Consider the following 20,265-nt stretch of genomic DNA (forward strand, 5'->3'; position numbering starts at 1 on the left):
AATAGTTTAGCGCTCAATGCAGCACTCACCTGAATACTGATGGATTAATGTACCCATCCCAAGTATTCAACAGGAGAACAAATTGAACAATAAACTTGATACCTTTTCCACATTTATTTAATGCTCATACCACTTGAGGTACGTCTTTAATACAAACACTTTTTTCTTATTAAACAAGTGAAAAACAGATATACAAATTGCTAAGTACTTGCTTTACTACACTTTGCACAGTACACATTTTGTAGTGAAACAGTTTATGATTTAATTTTAAGAACCAAATATCCCTCCATACAAAATGACGATGATGTAGTGATAAGATAATATGAAATTGCTTCAATGTGTGCTGGTATAAACTGGTCTCTTCTTGAATTAAATTGGACGAATACAAACATGAAACATAAGGACAAATACATGGAAACAACTCATTTGGGTGTTTTCCAACGTCATACTCATAAAGGCACGTTTAAGTGGGGACCCATCACAGCAAATGTGTCTTGGGTTGAACTCTCTGTTTGATTGGCTTTCTCAGTGACGTCCGGCCCAGTAATCACCGACCAGTTGATGTCTCAGCACAAGCCAAAACTCAACTTACCAACTCAATTCTGAAATGTTACACATTTCATGATTGTCAAAATTGTCACAATCAATAAATAACAGAACAATCGTTAATCCATTGGAATGCTGGTCAAAACATGAATCACAAAGAACTAAAGACTCTTTAGTGAATTTACGAACAAACTTTCTAAACATAAATGTATAAAAGGCCCGACTGGGAATATCTATATTAGCTCCACACATACTCCATCTCTTAAAAAAATGACATTCGTTTCAGCTATCTTCAGTAACAAGCAACAGATAGATAAAATGGAATCAGTGAAACACTCATAAAGACACACACGACAAAGAAATAGAAACAATTTTAAACAACTTGTCTGAGTTCTATCAGAACTCATTCGGTCCATTCCCAGGGTAAAAGTTCAGTTCCCTTGCCCATATGGTTGGGAATATGATTAATTTCCAGACAGAAACAATCCCATTATCCTGAGGAAGGTTTCACTCTGTTTGGGAATACAAGAACGGAAGGTCAATATAGGACGGGGATAGGGTGCAGCTATTGGTCAATGTGTGTTTTTACATTTCCGCCCTCCGATTGGTTCCCTTGTTCTGTCCCATGACTTCGTCGTCCACCTCCTCCTCCTCCTCTTCGTAATTCTCCTCGTTATTCTCCTTTTCTTTCCTATGATTTTCTTCTTTTGGAGCGTTGTCCAGGTCTTTTGCTTCCTCCTAAGGGAAAACACAGAGATCACGTTGAGTTCAGACCGGGAACTGAACGTGAATGGTATTATGAGACTGCTAAGTGTTCCAAGTGCCTGGACCACCACAGAGCTCGTAGCAGTGTTAAGTGGAGTGAGTTGGAGCTGGCCCATCCGGCCATATCACATAGCAAAGTTACACTAACACATTAGCTTATTAGCTGATTGACAGAGGGCAAGCCATGAATCAATGGAAAAAGGGAGAAAGGTTAAATGGAAGCGACTTAGGAAAGACATTAGATCAGTGGTTCTCAAACTTTTTATACCGCATACCACCACAGAAAATATTAGTCCTTCCAAGTACCACCATTATGACAGATGCTATAAAATATAACAAAATACAGTAGCGTAGGCCCCTCTCAATCAGGAGGCACATTAATGGCGCCTTTCCACTGCAGGGTGCGGAACGGATCGGATCGCAAAGGTGCGGATCGGGTCGCGTTTCCACCGCCAAAAGTGGGCGTGACCCGGACTTTGCCGTACCCGTTCCGGCCTCGTTCTCGCGACTCCTCCGTTGGAGCACCGAAAACGAGACGAGACGCCTGAAAGGGTCTCGGGAAATTCTAGCTACACACCCCCTCCGTTGATTGGTCGACAGAATCATCACTTCCGGGTGACGCAGGGATAAAAACAAACAAACAGTAGCCTCGAGGTATTATTCTTTACAATTAACAAGTCGCGTAAAACGCTTGCTTGGGCGAACAAGGAGGTGGAGACGTTCGTCTGCATTCTTGGGGAGGAAGACGTTGTTTACGATGTTTACGTAGCTGCCGCGGCGATCGACATCCGGCCTACAACAAAGGGTACTGTCGGCAGTGGAAACGCGACCTCGGAACTGAGCTGGGCTATACCGCCCCCTCCCTACCGCACCTTTGCGATCCGATCCGTTCCGCACCCTGCAGTGGAAACGCGGCATTATTCTTAAAAATAATATTACGTATTGTTAGCTGTTGTCAGCTGTACAAAGTGGTTCCACTAGAACAGAGACTAGGAAACACATGCACAAACAGCAAGTGAGAACATGATCTCATGGTAAATGTATTTCCATTCGTACAATGGCAGCTGGTGGTTTTTAAAGTGAGGGAGGAAGGACTGCGTGCTTGGTTGCCATTGGCCTGCTTGCATTGTTAGTGGTGTATGGTGGCATAAGTATGTGAGACTCAAGGGGTGTGTTCGAAACCGCGTACTTGCTTACTACTCCTACTAACTATGACGTCAAATTGAGTAAGCGAGAACTTAGTAAGCGAGTTTAGGTAAGCGAGTAGTATCCGAATGTCTTCTACTTCCGGAAAGATTTTGAGTAAGCATCGCTAGCTTACTAGACGTACTAAACTGCCCCAGAATGCACTGCGTCTATTCAAAAGAACAGTGGAAGCAATGGCGCTAAACGGGGAGCCGCAGCAGCAGTGCTTTTAATAATTGTTTAACAATTGTTTTTAACATATCACCGCAAATCCTTAGGTTGAAGGTGTACTGTGACGTTAAATGTGACGTTTATATATTTATTTATAATGTTTATTAACGGCGCCCGGTCGGTAGGTTATTGACACGTCATTTGATTCACGTCATCTGAGGTGGTTAAGTAAGGACGGTCTTCTGAACGTCGATTACTCAAATGGATTACTCAATCATTATTTAAGGATTCGAGAAGTAAGCCAAATATTTAGTAGGTAGTAAGCAGTAAGCAAGTAGGCGGTTTCGAACACACCCAAGTTGTTTCCGGGTGTTTTGGGGATCTACAAAGTAGCAGGGAGGGATAATAATGTGAATTGATACAAATCCACCAGAGGCAGCATTGTACTTTGAAAGCTGGTGGGCAGCATGTCTTGGACTACAAGGGCAGAAGGAAAGGATGCAAAGCCAATTAGTCAAATCAAGCCTACTCTTGATTTGTACAACTAAATAAAAAAATCTGGTCCTAGCATTGGGTCTATTTTTGCCCTCAATGACTGAAGCTATTGGTTGTAATTTGGCTATGTTTATTTTCAGCTACAATTGTTTTAAGAAAAATGAAGACACAAGACCAAAAGTGATGCCATTTATAATGCATCATGCTCTGAATCATTCACTAACATCCTTTCCACAATATCAAACCGAATGGTCAGAGTAGCAAACAATGAAAAGAACAACAAGAACATTATTTAGATCAAGTCAATCCTACTCGCGGGCTCCGCAGCTCGGCCGCGGGCAGTCCGGCCGCGGGCAGCTTGGCCACGAGTTCCGCAGCCCGGCCGCGGGCTACGGAAACGCCAATATAACCGAACAGAGCCGCACTGTACCGCAACGAACAGCAGCGCACCGCTCGGTGGATACGAGGCATACGACTGAGCGGGTTTGTTGGTTGTCGTAGCATAGACTTGAGGGGATAACCCCTCCCTCCAGGCTGCTCCACAGCCAGGGCTCTTGCTTATTGGTTCATTGCGCAGCCATGCGCTATGAACAGACGTAGGTGGGATCCAGATCCCATAGCTAGTCACAACCACTCAGAGGAGGACTTTTCTCCTCTCTCCTATTGAACCCCATGTTATTCACCGGCCGCCAACACTTTCGGGGAAATGAACGGGAGTCAATGGAGGCTGAGGGAGGAACGTCCTCCCTGAACCCTCAATAGGCGGTAGGGGGTGCTAATGTCCCTTTACAGAGGAAACCAAACATTACTGAACTGGAGAACTGGAGAAGCCTCCACTGATTCGTCCTAGTATTTTGATAGTATTGTTTTTAATCTAACGATTTTCTTTTTTTTTCTTAGTTTGAGAACCACTGCATTAGATGATAAAGAGGGCTCCACAAGACGTAATGCAAGAAACAGCATGTGATCTGTGAGAGGTCTACGTCAAACATGTCCTGCAGAACTCGGCTTCAGGCTGCAGAACACACCTGTTCCAGGTTCTCCTCATTGTAGGGGTCCTCTCCTTCCTCCTCCACCTCCTCCTCTCGCTTCCTGCGGCCCCCCAAATCCTCCTGCACCTTCACAGCGGGAAGACAGACAACGCCGTTGGCCTTTTCTTCTCCTTAACACAATCCTTCAACTCATTATGTCATACATTTAAACATGGGTTTAAAATGTATGCGTGTGTCTGTGTTACCTCATCCTCTCCTTCTTCCTGGTACTGATCATCCAAGTTATCTTCCTGTTGATCTGGGTTTCCAGCAATCTAAGCACACACCCAAACACCCCCACGCCCACCCCCACCCCCACCCCCCCACACACACACACACACACACACACACACACACACACACACACACACACACACACACACACACACACACACACACACACACACACACACACACACACACACACACACACACACCTTCTATTAGACGTCTACTTCTCTCCAGCCGGCCTCATCACCACGTCCATCAACTTCTCCCCGATCAATAAGCTTGGCTCCCTTCCATTGACCTCTCAGTGGCTCCTTTGAGTACAGTGTCTGCTCATCCCCATCCGTCTTCCATGCTCACCACCAACTCCTCCCCCACGGCCCGTTGATTAGGGCGGGCATGGGGGTCCGCATGCTTGGCTGGAGCGACTGGCTCCTCATCCCCCACCACCTCCTCCTCCTCCCCCTCCGCCGCCGTCTCCGCCGCGGGCACCACCCTGTGCTGCGGCCGCTGATCCTCCGCCTCCTCGAACTCGTCCTCTCCCTGGTTGTTGGGGTCGTCCTCGGGGTCCAGATCACCCTCCGCTGCCCCCTGCAGGCCGGGCAGAGGAATAGCAACCAGTTTAAATTGGTTAGGTCCAAAAGGGGAAAACCTTAAGTTCTGTTATTTTTCTAACCTATGTACATGACTTCACACGCATGTTGTGATCAAATAACGGCCTGGAACAGCACGCAGATGAGGCGAGGAATGGTGGTGAACGGTGGATGAATGCATGAGCAGAGTGGATGGATGGATGGATGGATACCTGGTGGTGTGGGGGCACTCTATGATCGCCTTCCTTCTCTTCCTCCTCGACATCGTGCATAGTATGCGCGTCTCCCTCTGCTGGAAGATGCAACACATGGTCAGAACCTGAAGGACTTGGGGAGTGTATTTGTGTATGTGAGTGCAATGTGGGGTCTTCGCATTCCCCTCCTGAAGAAGTGGTGTATGCCTCACCTTCCTCATCATCGTGGCGAGGGTCCTCTCCTACGTGGACAATGTCATTCCCCATGTTCTCGTACTCGTTCTTTTGCCTGAGGATGGGACAGAGGAATACATCCTGAGTTTGTTTTGCATTTTTAATGCTTTGCCCTCAACTGCATCGTTCTACATGTCATGTCAAGTCAAATCACAAATAAATAAAATGATCATTCATAATATATGACTGCTGGCCTGACCTATCAATCGAATGAAATTGGGTTAATTGTGTACCGACTTGACTTTGGGGTTTAGCTTAAACTCTGAAATGTGTATTGATTTATACAAATGTATCCGGATCCTACAGATAGTGGTATGTGTCTATTTGGACCATGGGGGTTGACAATATAGGGATATATTGAGTAAGCCTTTCATAAAAGCAGACTTTGTTTACACACTGGCCACCTTACAACGTTATTAATAGTATTATAGTAAGAGTCTCGCAGTGAGACATCACCTGTGCTTTACGGTTTTATGAGAAATAAATCCAGTTATGACCAAAAGGTCTAGTGTTCTATCAGTTCGATTCCCTAATCAAACCACCGCAACTCTATTTTTGTAAAATAAACCTAATGTCGAAGAAATTGGCAGAAACATTTGATGAGACAGGAATCGATGAGGAAATTCAATCGATGAGGACAAGTTCAGGTCCAAAACTAAATATTTTAGTTTGTATACAAGTAAGAGACGGACAGAGAGCGAAAGAGAAGAGACAGAGAGAGAGGAGACACACGAGAGAGTCAGAGAGACACAGACAGAGAGGCAGAGAGAGAGAGAGAGAGAGAGACAGAGAAAGAGCGACAGAGTCAAAGAGAGGGAGAGACAGTTAGAGAGAGAGAGATAGAGACGGAGAGAGGCAGAAACAGAGCGGGTCAGAGACAGAGAAACCGACGGAGCCCTGACCTGATCTGCTGCTCTCTCAGCAGCTTCTCCCGTCTGTCGGCGTCTCTGTGATGTCTCTCCTCCTGCTCCTGCTGCTCCTTCAACCTCTGCTCCCTCTCCTTCTGGTTCCTCTGCATCTGGGCCTGCATGGCCTCCTGGCCCTGCTGGAGCTGCCTGTGTGCCAGAGCCCTCTGAGCGTCCTCACGCTGCCGGTCCTGCTGCTGCTCGTATGGAGACTTCACGTGCTCCTCCTGGCGCAGCTGGGCCTCCTGGCGCAGCTGGGCCTCCTGGTGGAGCTGGGCCTCCTGGTGGAGCTCTGCCTGGGGACCCTGCCAGCAGATACATGGATGTAAATTACTTCTTCTGTTCAGCCATGAGGAAATTCATCTAATGTATGTTATAATTGACCTGTTGAGTTAGAGAAATTAGTAATTAATGTATTGAGTACAACCCAAAAGTGGGTCGCAATTAATCAAGGAAGAGGTGCTTTTGTCAGATTACAGTTAAAAAATTATCTAAAGCTGTAATTACCTAATTACTAACCTAACTAATGCTATGAACACGCTGAATACTGCTTTGTGGACATTTCTGTGAGTAAAAAGGCGGAAAGAATTGAACAAAATCCCATTCAAATCAACAGTGTGTGCAGGCCATGCGACCACAGCTCTAGAGAAGCGACCCTGGTTCATCTCTGACCCCTGGCGGCTGGCGGCGCTGGCGGTCCAGGGCGTTCTCGTCGGGCAGCTCGTGGTCCGGCTCCTCCCCCCCCATGTCCTCCTCCTGGGGCTGGTCCGGGTCCTCTTCCTCCAGCCGCTGGGGCTGGCCGGCCTGGGCCATCTCCTCCTCCGCCAGCTCCCTCCTGCGCTCCGCCTCGCCCTCGCCGTCCTCCACCACCTCCTCCTGCTGCTCCTCCTCCTCCTCCTGCTGCTGCTCCTTCTGCTCCCCCTTCCCCCCCGGGGGGGCCTGCGTGTGGTGGGAGAGCTGGGGGTCGTGGTGGAGGACCGCCTCCTGCTGCTCCACCTGTGAGGAGGTGGGGGAGGACAGGGAGCAGGAGAGAGAGGGAGAAGGATTAGAATTGTTTTGCTCTCCATTCATTGGACCTGTGGGGATTTCAAATCGAGAGAATCCCAATGTGCAAGCAGTGTGCGCGGTAGTGAATAGAACACAATCTATTTTACACAAAAGAATAACCCTTATATCAGTCTCTTGGGGGTTCATGCACCATGGTCTGTTGGGTTATCTATGCGGCTCACATGTCAAACCAAGTCCCCTTTTGGATTATCTACAATGGAGTGTTGACACCTATTACCGACTCCCCAGCACGTCGTGTTTTCTTAGGTTCATAGAAAAAACAGAGATAGCGATGATACTCCCAACTGTTCATCTTGTTATTACAACAAATGTCATGAGCAGAACTCCCCAACTTAGGCATAGAGTCGATGGGCACAGACGTGGACCCACCTTGGACTTTGTGGCTCCTCCATCAGCGACGGCCTCATCCTTCGGGGGCGGGGCTTCCTGCACCTGCTCTTTTGCTGCCACGGCAACAGGCATGATGTTGTGGTCTTGTTGCACCTGGCTCAGCTGTTTGTACTGATCCACCTGCATCTGGGAGGGGCCAAAACACAGGTTGGATTTATTATGTGTGCCGTGAAGCATGAAAACATTACATTGTTTGATGGATACTAGTTATTAGAAATTCATTAAATGATATCATAAGGACCGAAAACAGAACTGGGCGCAAATAAAACTGGACATTGAAGAAACTGCTATGAAAATAAAGACACATTTACGGGTGAATTTTAACCTAATGGCAAGGCATCTTTTGGAAAAAGCAATAAATATATAATTTAATTTCTACAAAATGGCATCATTACAAAGCTAATGGCCTCATGGCTGGCCTGACCTCTTCTTTGGTCCTGTCACTCATCAATTAATTTGCCCACTGAATGCTCAGATGAAGAATACATGTGGGGTGGGTGGGTTCATTTAGATTAGTGGAGTGCACTCGACAATCCATTACACCCCCCTGCTACAGCAACACTACTGCACTGGTAGCTCAGCCATTACCATATACAATATAATTACATTAGAATTATAAGGCTCATTTGGTTGCACAATGCACTTGGGGCAACAATAAGAAAAATACCTCCTACATCTACTTGAGAGAAAAGACTGTTCCTCTTGCCTTCGTCAATCACTAATAATCAAAGTTGAATAATTCAACACTTGTGTGGTATTACCTGAGCAGCAGCCAGCGCACTCTTGTGGTCTTCTAGTGTCAGTGCAAGCTGGTCATGTTGAGCCTTCAGGTCCTGATGCTTAATCTAGACACCGAGTGACAAATGGAGAAGTGAGACACAGGACCCTGCGTTGTGTATTTTCAGTCGTAGTAGTAATTCTTGAAGTCGAAATCAAAGCAGCTTGACAGGTTGGATTAGAGGGTTGAATAGATGGTTTATTCCAGGATGTACAGCGAGATACAGACTTAGGTTGAATAATCTATAGTGGACCCGGTGGTCGATGACTTGTTCCTTGGCTGTCGAAACCCTCTACTCGTCGAACCAAAGGGTTGGGGCGAGTATAATACAAAAAGGGGATAGATGAATAACACGTGAACAGACGCACTCTCAGCCTTGATAAGGTATTTGGCCCTGGCTATGTCCCGGAGGACCAGGTTGGTTCAACCTTGTTGAGACATAACAATGGCAGAATGTTGGGGATAACACCTTGTATGTATGAGAGGCCCTGGCCTGTTCCTAGACTAGAAATGTGAACAATAAGAGAGACACTAAAATACACCAACATTCAGGAAGGATACATTGCATGCTGTTCTATTCCAAGGGGGTGATTTATGCAACTCCAAAGCGAGGATAAATAACAAAATGGTTGACACTGTAAACTGGGAAAACTCCATGTGAACTGAATATGTGCCAGAGCATTTATAGAGAGAGACCTATAATGTAAATAATTTTAAAAGGCAATTTGAACATAAAAGCTCTCATAATAATTACAGTCGCAAAGGGCTTCACAGCTGGAATAGATGGCACCTCCTAACCGACAACTCTCAGACAGGCCATGAAAAGAACAGCTCCCCAAAACCACATCAGAACCTCCCCTCCCACACCCTCCCGCCCTGCTCGGGAGGGCTGTAAGGGCAATAGACAGAAATACTTCAAAAGCAGCTTCACATGTTCTTTGAGTTAGCCAACGCAAATCAAAAGGCCACAGTAAAATGTAACAGACAGGGTCAACAGAAAGGATATTGTTCCTCACCCTGGCGTCTTGGAGCTGCATGTGAACATCCTGGTGTGTTTTCCTTAACTGTCTGTTCTCCTCTTTAAGGTTGAACGCGCTATCTGTACCCAGAGAAGAATTTACATGGAAATAGATTTAATTTCAACAGTTCAACACCCTCCCACATTCGTTTGCATAAAAGAAACATAAGGAGGTTTTATGTTCCCTGTACAGTTCATTAACTTGAATTCATGATGGTCTTATTTGATTAATTACATTTGATAGAATACAGGCTTAATCATTATCTTCTCTCTGCTACTCATCACAATACTCATAGTGCTGCAGTATCCAATACAACCAGAAGATGGGGACATGCGTCATTAATGATGCAGCACAAGCATCTGACACTATCTTTCATTATTATTTGTCTGTGAAGCTTTATCCGAGCAGTCAGATTAAAACCTATAAATCCACTCAATTGAGGTTTATATGGTTACAATCTATATAGCACTAAAAACGGAATGAACTACTTTGCTATGAAGGTGGTGGACAGTATAAAAACTGGCAATAGGTTGGTGGGACGAGAGCAGAGGCACGCCTAGAGCTGAATAAAAAGGGTGTGTCCCAAACGGAAGGCAACGGCCTTCTGCTACGATGTCCAGCAAGGAAGTCTCTTATGGTGGCTTTGTTTGTGGTTTTAGTAGTAGTCCAAATTCAATTCAACTAACATTTGTTCACAAAATCATCTACACATCAATGCTATGTTCAAAACCTCCCTTGTCATCGGCACCTCAAAAGTCAGCCTCTTCTGTAAATATTTGATGCATGACTTGAAGTCTCCCTCCCAATGATGACTCAGTAAGGGGCATTTAAGCTGTTTGGACCACGGCCTACAGCTCTACAGTGTGCATGCAAGCTAGGGCCACAGCGAAGGAGTCCCTTGAAACAGGTTTATAAAACCCTCCATGGCAAAAAACAAAACAATGCTTATAAGATATTTACACTAGCTCTAGGAAATCCGACTGATAACGGCCAAATCAAACAAAATATTTGACCTCAATGGTTTCATGCGACGCATGTGTGATTGCATTTGTTTTATGTGACGCGTGTTCTTCTGTATTCTACTTTTCGCGAAGCGCTGCCGGTACCTTTAAGTTGGGCGATCTCCGTCTCTTTGGTGTGCTGCAGCTTCTGGAAGCGCTCCTGGTGCTCCCCCAGGGCCCGGCCATGGTCCTCTCCCTGGGCCTGGTGCTGCTCGTGGAGCTCGTAGTACTGCTTCTTCAGGTCCTCGTGCTGGTTCTACAGCCACAGTCAACACCGCCACCGTCAATCAATCATCCATCTGTCCATCCACCTTAGTTCAAGTCAATTGCTCCGTGTGTTCTGTTCTGGAATGTCTAGTCTCACTGGAGACTTGCAACATATTTGAAATACTCTTTGGCTTTAGTACAGGGATGAGGAAGAGTAAGGAATGGTGTGTCGCTTTTGCAAGCAGACGCAAAAGGTGGACAAAGTAGGGTGTAATTGTATTGATGCCAGAGTGACGGGAGTGGATTTGTTTTTTTAATCAAAACCAAAAGGTCCTGTTAATAGGCAAGGCAGGGCAAGGCAACTTTATTTATCTAGCACCTTTCATACAGGAGACAGACTCAAAGTGCCTCACATAGAAACATAGTCATACAATAAAATTAAATGATAAAATAAAGTAGTAAAAGAAAACAATGGCAAAATAAAAAAAAGCAATGTATTTAAGATTTAGCAGAAAGCTAAAGCAAACATACAATACCTTAAGCATCTGGTGCTGCACGTGTAGAGAGTTGAATCTGCTGTTGGCGTCTTGCTGTTTGATCATCCAAACCAAAGTCAGAACATTTCAAGACAAGACATCAAAGATCACATTGCAAAGGTCAGAATAGCTGTGGACATCTAGTCGGCAGGGGAATAGAATTGAGAGCGGGAAAACATATTGGAGGCGTTTACTTGAAATAGCTACCTTGTCTTTGTTCAGTGACTGCTGGGATTCAAGCTTGTACACCAGGTAATCTGTAAATAAACATATTTAAACAAAGGATAAATACTAATAGTCAGGGCTGTAAGAAAACTGCGGTTCTTTTTTTTTTTTTTATCAAAGAAAAACAAATTAGCTTATGGACTCGTCGGACAAAAGCATCATGAAATATTAAACAACAATATTGTATACTGCAGCTTACACTAGACTGAAATGGACGTTGTGGATCTATTTACGTGAGATAAGGTCAGTTCATTCATGTGTGTACCCCTGCATGTTCCCAGTCGCCTAGTGTGGACCGGCGGCAAGGCAAGACTGATCGGGAACAGCCGTGTCGTGTGTACTGCCAAAGTCGGCCTTGACTTTAAAAGTTGCCTGGTGGGTAGAAGAGCCTATATACTCCATCATCCTTCGTGGTCTTCCATTAACATTATTATTATTATTAAAATTATTGAGTTCCTGCATACATGCCTGACCTCTATGAGCTTTCCCTCCCTAAAGTGATGGCAGAATTCAGTCTTTTACTGCTGATGATGTTATTAAGGGTTATCAAGGTGTGCATTGAGCATCGGAAAAACCAGACCGCCACACCCCTACAATACTCTGACTGAGTTTATTTACTGACCTTGAGAAGTAAATTAATATATTTTTGGATGTTTTCCCAAATGAGAAATATTTGAATAAAAATATGGTAGCTGGGTAGTGGATCCATCCCTTTGTGTCATGTTTTGGTTCATTCAGGGTTACCTTCTTTTGCCTTCTTGTGTTCCACCCGCTCCTTCTGCAGAGACTTCTCCAACCGGGAGCGATGCTCGTACACCACTGAGTGACGGACGGAAACAAAATAATGAAGAAAAATAAATAAAAGAAACAAGATTCAAAACAATGCGGTGGAAAGAAAACAGAAACACACAGCATAGTATACACCGTGCTCCATTTTGCAATCGACAAACCAGAGCTGCAGTCGAAGGCAAAGGAAATGTGTGTCTGAAATGATAGAGCAGCTCAATATTTGTTTAGTGGCAGAAAGTTGTGGTATTCCACACCAGACCCAGGCATAGGCCCAGGACCTCCAAATAACTTCAGATTGGTTCGTTTTAGCCCCCTCATGGGCCATATGGGAGGCATTTATCACAAAGGACTGGCGGCTTCATCAGGATACCAAACCCCACAGGTACCCAGCAGGAGGGCAACATCAATTCGATACACTTTCTGGATCGTCCCGGAGCTGGCAGGCTCATCAGTCATGGATATGGCACGTGACAAAACTCCACAATATTGCTTTGAATCAGTACACTCCTAAGTGCCTCTCGTCCCTCAGGAAAGAGACACTATTTTCTCCTCCTCGCTCATCCAATAACCACCATTATGGCTTCCATTTATTAACTCCTGACAACACCCTCGGTTTTGTTAATTTCCCCATTTTGTTGAACTGCTCAGCACAATAAAAGTTGTTGCACAACCCAGCATAGTGCCTCTGGATTCCAGTAATGCAGCGTTTTAGCATTAAACTGCTTTTTGAAGATGCTGTGCATCATTTGGCGGGGTTTGTAAACCCAAGGCACCTAGTTGATCCAAGAGTGATGTTAAATAGTAAATCGAAGAGTATTTTAGTGTTTGAAATAATATAGTAGTAACATTAGTACGTGTAATAAGCAGTTAGCTACAGGCCTAGATTTTTGGTGTCCCAAGAAACACAAAATATATAGTTTAAGCAAACAACAAACACTGAACAGAGAAACAGAACAGGGAAACAGACAACATTTGACAGAAAAATAGAAAATAAATGAACGCGGCCCAGTAAGATTGAGCTATCTCATCTCCAAATGCTGCTAAACCTTTGACCTTCTTCCTCCCTCTCAGTCATCATGTCATTTACTCTCTCAGGCTGTCCTCCATTACCTCACTCTCTCAGGGTCCCAGTTTGACTCACCCTCTCACAGGCTTTCCCTTATTAACTTTAACTCACCCTCTCTCAGACTTTCCCTTGCTCACTTTAACTTACTGTCTCTCAGGCTTTCCCTTGTTAACTGACTCTCTCAAGCTTTCCCAAGTTTAGCCAAGGCTAAGCATGAGGACAAGAAAAAGTCCAACAGACAGATGGACAACAACTTGGTAAAACAGTTATAACATTATAAGCTCTTCCAGTATTGGAAGTACAGCATGGTAATTCAATAAGACATTGATTTGACATGCATTGCCTCAAGCTCGTTGGATATAAAATTGTCAGCATTATTTAAATCATTCAATGTGTTTCTAATGCTCAAAATACATAAAATAGGCACCAAGTTTACCAAAAGTCCTAAGTCATTTTCGGGTAGACGCCAACTGGAAATATGGAAATTAGGCACATCCATTCTTAAAGATAATCATTTCAGTGTGCATCTAATGATCAAAAAGCATTCAACTAGACACAAAGTTAGGCTTTCTAGCTCATCTGGTTCAAAAGTTGTAGATTAAACCTTATTCGGGCAGTAGCCATATTGGATTTGGCCACCTTGGTTTCTGGTTTGGGCGCTCTCACTAAATCATTAGCTTTTAGACTGATTTGCAGGAAAATATCCCTAAAGCACTCAACTGTCACGAAGAGCAAAACAAACGCCTCAAAGACAATATATCATTTTTATATGTATTATTAGGATAAATAACTAGGACTATTACAACACTGACACTGTATCAATTCCCTTGATCCACCAACAAGTTTAAGGTGTACCATCATAAAAGCTGTGCTACAGCAATTATTCACAGCTTTTGCTGCTACAGGTACACCCCTATGGATTTTGAAGTCCCTAATGCCAGGATCAGACTACATGAATTTAGCCAGATTTCAAAATGTTGTTGTTTTAATGTGGTTGCAGAATTTCTTTTAGCATTGCGGACGATTACGAAAATCTGGACGTCGGATTTGGCTATCGTATCCCGTTTGGGGTTACACGGTCAAAAGCTTCCGATGTGGGTAAGTCAAACACTAAAAGACCCCTCGAAATAAAAACTTGCATGCTTGATTTTCTTTTACCAGTGTTTGACAACTCCTACACTGACATGGATGAATTAAATATTGACCCCTCCGAGGTTAACAATTTCACCCCAATCTCAGATGTACTTGACAATAAATTGTGAAAGCGGAAGTGTGCCCTGTCTACAGCCCAAGTCACGGCAAGATGTTGTGAGGCAGCAATAATTAAACTAATTTGACACGGTAACCATAGTATAGGAAAAATTAATTGTATAGTCTGATCCTGGCATAAGACAAAACTATAGCTAATGCAGACGTGGGGCTTTTAGGATTCTAGTTTGTCCTCAAATACCTTCTCACTTCTTTTGACTTCTGCTCAGCCTAATAGAAAGCACAGGTTTGGATGCCTTTGAGCACTGAACATGGCGGAGCATCCTTCTTCAGTACTGTGACCCAATTTCCTCCAAATCAGGCTTCAGGATTTGATCAGCATACAGTGGGTGTACTTACTTTATTCCATGCAGACCTTTGAGAAAAAGTGGGTTCAACCAACAAAACTTTAGCTCAAAATAAACGGTGTGTTTATTCAAACTGAAATTGAAAAAAGACACACACTTTTGGCCAGAAAGGTGTTGGTAACGAGATCATTAAAAATGATTGTCATCAGAAATGTGCACATTTATAAAATATGACTCACTCTTTGGTAACTTTTTGCTCACTATGTCATTTCTTGCGTTATTTGGAAATCAAATTGTGAATTATTCGTGTTTGCAAAGGGCTGCTATATCAACATAGCATCGGTGTGAGTTAAATCCGAGCATTTACAGAATATTTTTTTGACATAGAAACAATAAAAAATTTCAACTAGTAAGTACTGTGTAGATCCATTAGACCCCATCACATCGGATTAACTGAAGGTAGTTTATTGTAATTAATCACAACCCCATTTGGATAGACATGTCTGAGATATATGAAGTATATTTTTTCAGGCAATGAAAAGTGTAACTACCATTGTTGTTTGTATGCTTGAAAAGTCTTGGGATTATGTGGTGTATATAAAGATGTATAAAAAACAATATACAGTCCCAGAGTACATTATTATTTATCTTTATGGAGATAATTGGCCTTTTTTTTCACGATAAAACGCGATTATGCGATCGCATAATTCAACGCATAATCAGCCAAAGTCCACATATTCATGCAGGGGCCGCATTTTTTCAAATATGCCGCACTTTCACAGCATAAATTGCAGATTTCTGTGCAAAATATGCAGAGCTTGCATGATTTCATAATCCCCGCATTTTCGTTGCAAAAAAGTCACACTTAGCAGAAAGTTGAAAAATGTTGCATTTACTTCACACAAGAGCAGCAATTTCCCCCTGTTGCCATGGGAACGTTATGAAGTGACGTAATTACGCGACCGTCATCGAAAGGCTGCATTTTTCACAAGTTCCCGCATTTTTTCGCAAGAGTTACAGCTCAGATGGACCCATTTATGTCAATATAGCCATGCTCGCCAGCAGATATCCACGAGAGATCCCTGATCTCTATGTCGGTCCCACAGCGCTCTCCTCTTCTCTGGCTCTAATCTAGGTTCCCAGACAGTGTAATCAAACATTAACAATCCCCATTGCTGTGTGGTTTATTGTGGCCCTTTCAACTCCTCTTACATCTTTCACTGCAGCCCACGGCAGCCCAACTGCACGGCCTGTGGTGTTGCTGAGGTTACAGCCAGCATGAGCACACACAGGTGAGGGCGGAGCTCCAAGGCCCCGCCCTCACCTGTGTGTGCTCATGCTGGAACCCCACTCCGGTTCACCGGAGACAGCTGGGAAACGCAGCTCCCTGACACACTTGTTGGGCAGGCCTTGGGGGCACAATCTTCCACACTGAACCCTGAACTCTGCATTATTGGAGCAACATGGGCCTGCAAATAAGACTGCAGATCACATTTTTTAGCTGCTACCATCACACAATGTGCTTTCGTGGGTCCATTTCCCCCGTGCATGCACACATTGACCCACCAACACCGGGGGATCCAACATGCAAGAGATCAACCAGCTCATCTGCAATAGACTCTATCAAAATTGATTTGCAGGTCATGACATTAGTAGGCCCTTCTAATGCAACCATTTTTTTTACTTTTACGATATTAATGAACACGGTTTTCAGCAAGTCTGCACTTCAAAAGAGGTTTGTCAGTTATGCCAAAAAACCAAGGCTGAATAGTTAAGTTGACATTCAAGATCCATCAAAGTGCCAATGGCTTGTCAGAGGGCCAAGGCTTATGTCTTTCTTAATGGAACATCCACCCTTATGCCAGGAAGAACCAAGAATAAAACTAGCAACCCACCATTTGCAACACAACCTGCGCTCCAGAGTTGTGTTGCTACTGGGCATCCCAATTGGTGTACGTGTCTCTCTGTGAATAGTTATAAACGCACAGGCCCTAAACTGTTTAGTTATACACACTTTGACGTGATCTGTTTGTTTTTGGTCCATGCATGGAATTTCATTAGTGGTCCATGTTTGGAAATCAAGCAAATGTCATTATTTGACATTCATTTGACACTCAAATTTATGATTTTACAAGAAAAAAAATCCTGTTGAACTTGTTTGAATATGATGAAGAAGATATGGTTATGCAAACCCATAACTGGATGGGTTTAACACATGTGGTAAGGACGTTTACGTATGTTTCAGTTCAGTATGTCAGTGGATCTTATGGTAACATAACTTGTTTGTGTTTGTGTGTGTGTGTGCATGTGCGTGTGTGGGTGTCCATGCGAACATTTGTATGCCAGTGTGGACAGTTTTTAGAATGCATGCGTCGCTTTTCAAGTGCAATTTGTGGATGCAGCGGGCAAACAAGGATCAATAGGGCCCTGTGCCCAATCGAAGCTGCGACCCTCCTCTCAATATAGGTCACTCCACGACAACAACCATCAGAGTAGAAGGGGATATCAGATGACCCACGGCTTTCATGGAGCGACGCTTCTATCACTTCAGAACAATAACGGGTACGCTCCGCTGGGAAAAGAGTCGCCTTCGTTCTTGCTAAGCCGGCCTCTCCTCAAGTACATGTATGCATAAATATATACAGTAGTCGTTCAAAGGTGAAATAAGAGCTGACCGAGTGAGCCCAACACTGTACCGGCGGTCGTGGTAGACTAGGTCTCATGGGCGGAGGCACACAGTGGTGCTATTGAGCTGCAAGTTAAGCTGGGGTCCACTTGAAATGTGTGCAGAGTTTTACATGAAAGACGCCATCTCTCTTGACGATAAATGTCTTCAATAATAGGACAGTAACCAGGGGAAAAGTTCAGCTATAATAAAACTGTTTGACGAAAAGGGTGTGTGGCTAAAGAGACAAGTATCACCCTGCACATATTGACCTGGCTTTTATCACTGACGTGAGACTTTAGCCTTTAAGTAAAAAGCTAATTCGACTGTATGACTTTACTATGTGTAGGAAGGAACATTATTTTTTACAGACTAAGCTAAATAACATTTTCCTGCTTTACCATGATGAACTACAAGGAACACCTGCTTATATTATGGTTTTAAATTAACTAGTTGTAAGGCAAATATAAATCCAAAGCACTTGAGTGGGTTTAATTGCAGGGATGTTTGCTGGGTTTGTGGCAGACCCTGATGAATGTAGGTTTAACGGCAAGGCCTTTTAAAAACAAATGAATTTTTGACTGATACTAATACCAGTTATTTCATCTGTAGTCAAGTAGTAGGCATGTGGCTTAACAATACGCTTTGCTTCACAATGATGGCGAGAGTGCAGGGTTTTCTTCTCACCATCTTGGTGGGATTCCAATAGTAATTGCATGTTCATTAACGCTTAACAAACCATCCTCTGTCATTTCACCTATAGATACTTAAGGATGCCATATAATGTAGTAAAGTCAAACCTTGGCTATGGGAGGGAAATTGCGTTTTGTTTGCATTTTGTTGTTGTCATGTGAGTCATCAAAGTGGCTGAAACAAATGTCCTATTCCACCCGGGGATTTTCAGAATATCGGGGGTGCCCGAGGACAGTTCGACTGAATGTTCTGTTCCATATCACAGCTGACATGTGGGCTGAAACATAACTATCCCAAAGCAACCTTAAAAACAACAACAATGCACCTACACGTCTTATGAAACACACGTTCACACACACGCACACGCACACACGCACACGCACACGCACACACACACACACACACACACACACACACACACACACACACACACACACACACACACACACAGGTAAGACGTAAAAAGAGTCTACGACACAGTAGGTTACTAATCCTAACCTTACCAATACACGGCTGTACAAATCTAAAGCCAAGTGTGCTAATACATCTTCTTAACCTGGTTTAGCAAGAAGATTAGACGGGATACCTATAGGTGAAAGGTGACAGACAACTATACAAGAGTCAAGTTGACACAACTTCAATGCAACCACTGCATAAAATATGACCCGCTACACCAGGCCATGAACAAACCTCTACGATTCCTTTGGACCCATCGGTTGTCAAGTTGGGTGAAATAAAGCCTCGCCAGCCACGATGTTTACTCACACGGTCTTACAATAACGTGTGCGGTCGCAGTTCCTGTACCAATACAGTAACCACTGCAAAGCACACTCAGCTTGTGTGTTTACCTTGCAGCTGCGCCGAGAGCGACTCCTGGTGTTGTTGGTACTTGAGCGCCGTCGCCTCGGTTCTTTTGAGCTGCTTGTGCATCTCGTAGGACATCATCCCCCCGTAGATCATCCCGAACACCACGGTGATCAGCAGGAGAGACTGGAAAATCCTCCGCTGTCTCCTGGAGCACACCCCGTTCCCCATGTTCAGCCCGCACCCCTCCCCGCGGTCTGCTTCCCCACACAACCCCCTCCGTTTACGCTGCGCAAAACTTCCCCACAACTTTTTTTTTTACTTTCCGTGTGACGCGAAGAAGAAAGTCACCCTCGGATTAGGAGCATGTTCGCACGGAGGAAAATCCCACCGAGGCGCTGGAATCGGATTGTGTAACGTTACACATTGTCACGGCGAGCCACATCCACGCGATTTCCACACAAGTTACCGTTGGCGAGTCGCTGTTCATATGTTCGCTTGAGCAGCCAACGCACGTCAAAGTCCTATTCCGCTGAGTCGCGCATTGGGCTCAGGGGCAGCGGACTTCCCTGCAATGTCGTTTTCTTTAATCCGACGTTTGCTCTTTCAGTGCAATTATTCGGTAAAGTCCCAAGGCGAGCAAAAAGTAAAGTCCCCACTCTCAGACACGGCCTCCATAGCACCTTTAATTTGAGATACGTGTCACCTCAAAGCAGCTGCCTGCCAGCCAACTGCTACCCCGAAGGAAGTCCCTCCTACCGCGAAAGACATTTCCCTATTCCCGCCCTCTGAATAATACTTGACGTTTTGGTAGAACTCTAAGAAAAATCGTCCCTAAATCGTGTTCGTGCTGTTTATGTCGGGAGAGTTATGAGGTCGCTATTTAATTCCCGTCGTGTTTCTCAGGGGTTTCTCTCTGGCGCCCAGAACTCTGTCCTAGATGGTAATGATGTGTGTATTTCTTACCATTAAATTGTTGTTCCTCAATAGGAGAGCCACAGTTGTAAGAGTATATTGTACTTTATTGAGGTTGTGTACATAGTAGAATAACATAACTATGCTGTACTTTACACCCAAAAATAACATACATCGTTACAACTCTATAACAAATGAAAGATTTT

General features: G+C 44.3%; 1 protein-coding gene across 2 annotated transcripts; it reads right to left on the reverse strand.

The window, feature by feature from the left end:
• Positions 1-103: 103 nt before the first annotated feature.
• On the reverse strand, positions 104-19,902 carry golim4a (golgi integral membrane protein 4a). 2 transcript variants are annotated; one of them, XM_060075775.1, is made up of 16 exons: positions 19,189-19,902; positions 12,316-12,390; positions 11,554-11,603; positions 11,347-11,400; positions 10,709-10,859; positions 9,600-9,682; positions 8,567-8,650; positions 7,785-7,931; positions 7,020-7,343; positions 6,345-6,652; positions 5,421-5,497; positions 5,227-5,303; positions 4,782-5,012; positions 4,400-4,468; positions 4,191-4,280; positions 104-1,284 (listed from the first exon to the last, which is right to left on the reverse strand). In XM_060075775.1, the coding sequence occupies exons 1-16, from the start codon at positions 19,373-19,375 to the stop codon at positions 1,132-1,134; spliced, it is 2,160 nt and encodes a 719-aa protein (XP_059931758.1). In that variant the 5' UTR covers positions 19,376-19,902; the 3' UTR covers positions 104-1,131. The 2 variants fall into 2 exon arrangements, with proteins under 2 accessions (XP_059931758.1, XP_059931757.1); XM_060075774.1 differs by having other exon boundaries at positions 5,227-5,306.
• Between the last annotated feature and the right edge of the window lie 363 nt (positions 19,903-20,265).

The sequence above is a fragment of the Gadus macrocephalus genome, chromosome 16 (assembly GCF_031168955.1).
Source record: "Gadus macrocephalus chromosome 16, ASM3116895v1".
In the NCBI taxonomy this organism is placed as follows: Eukaryota; Metazoa; Chordata; class Actinopteri; order Gadiformes; family Gadidae; genus Gadus; species Gadus macrocephalus.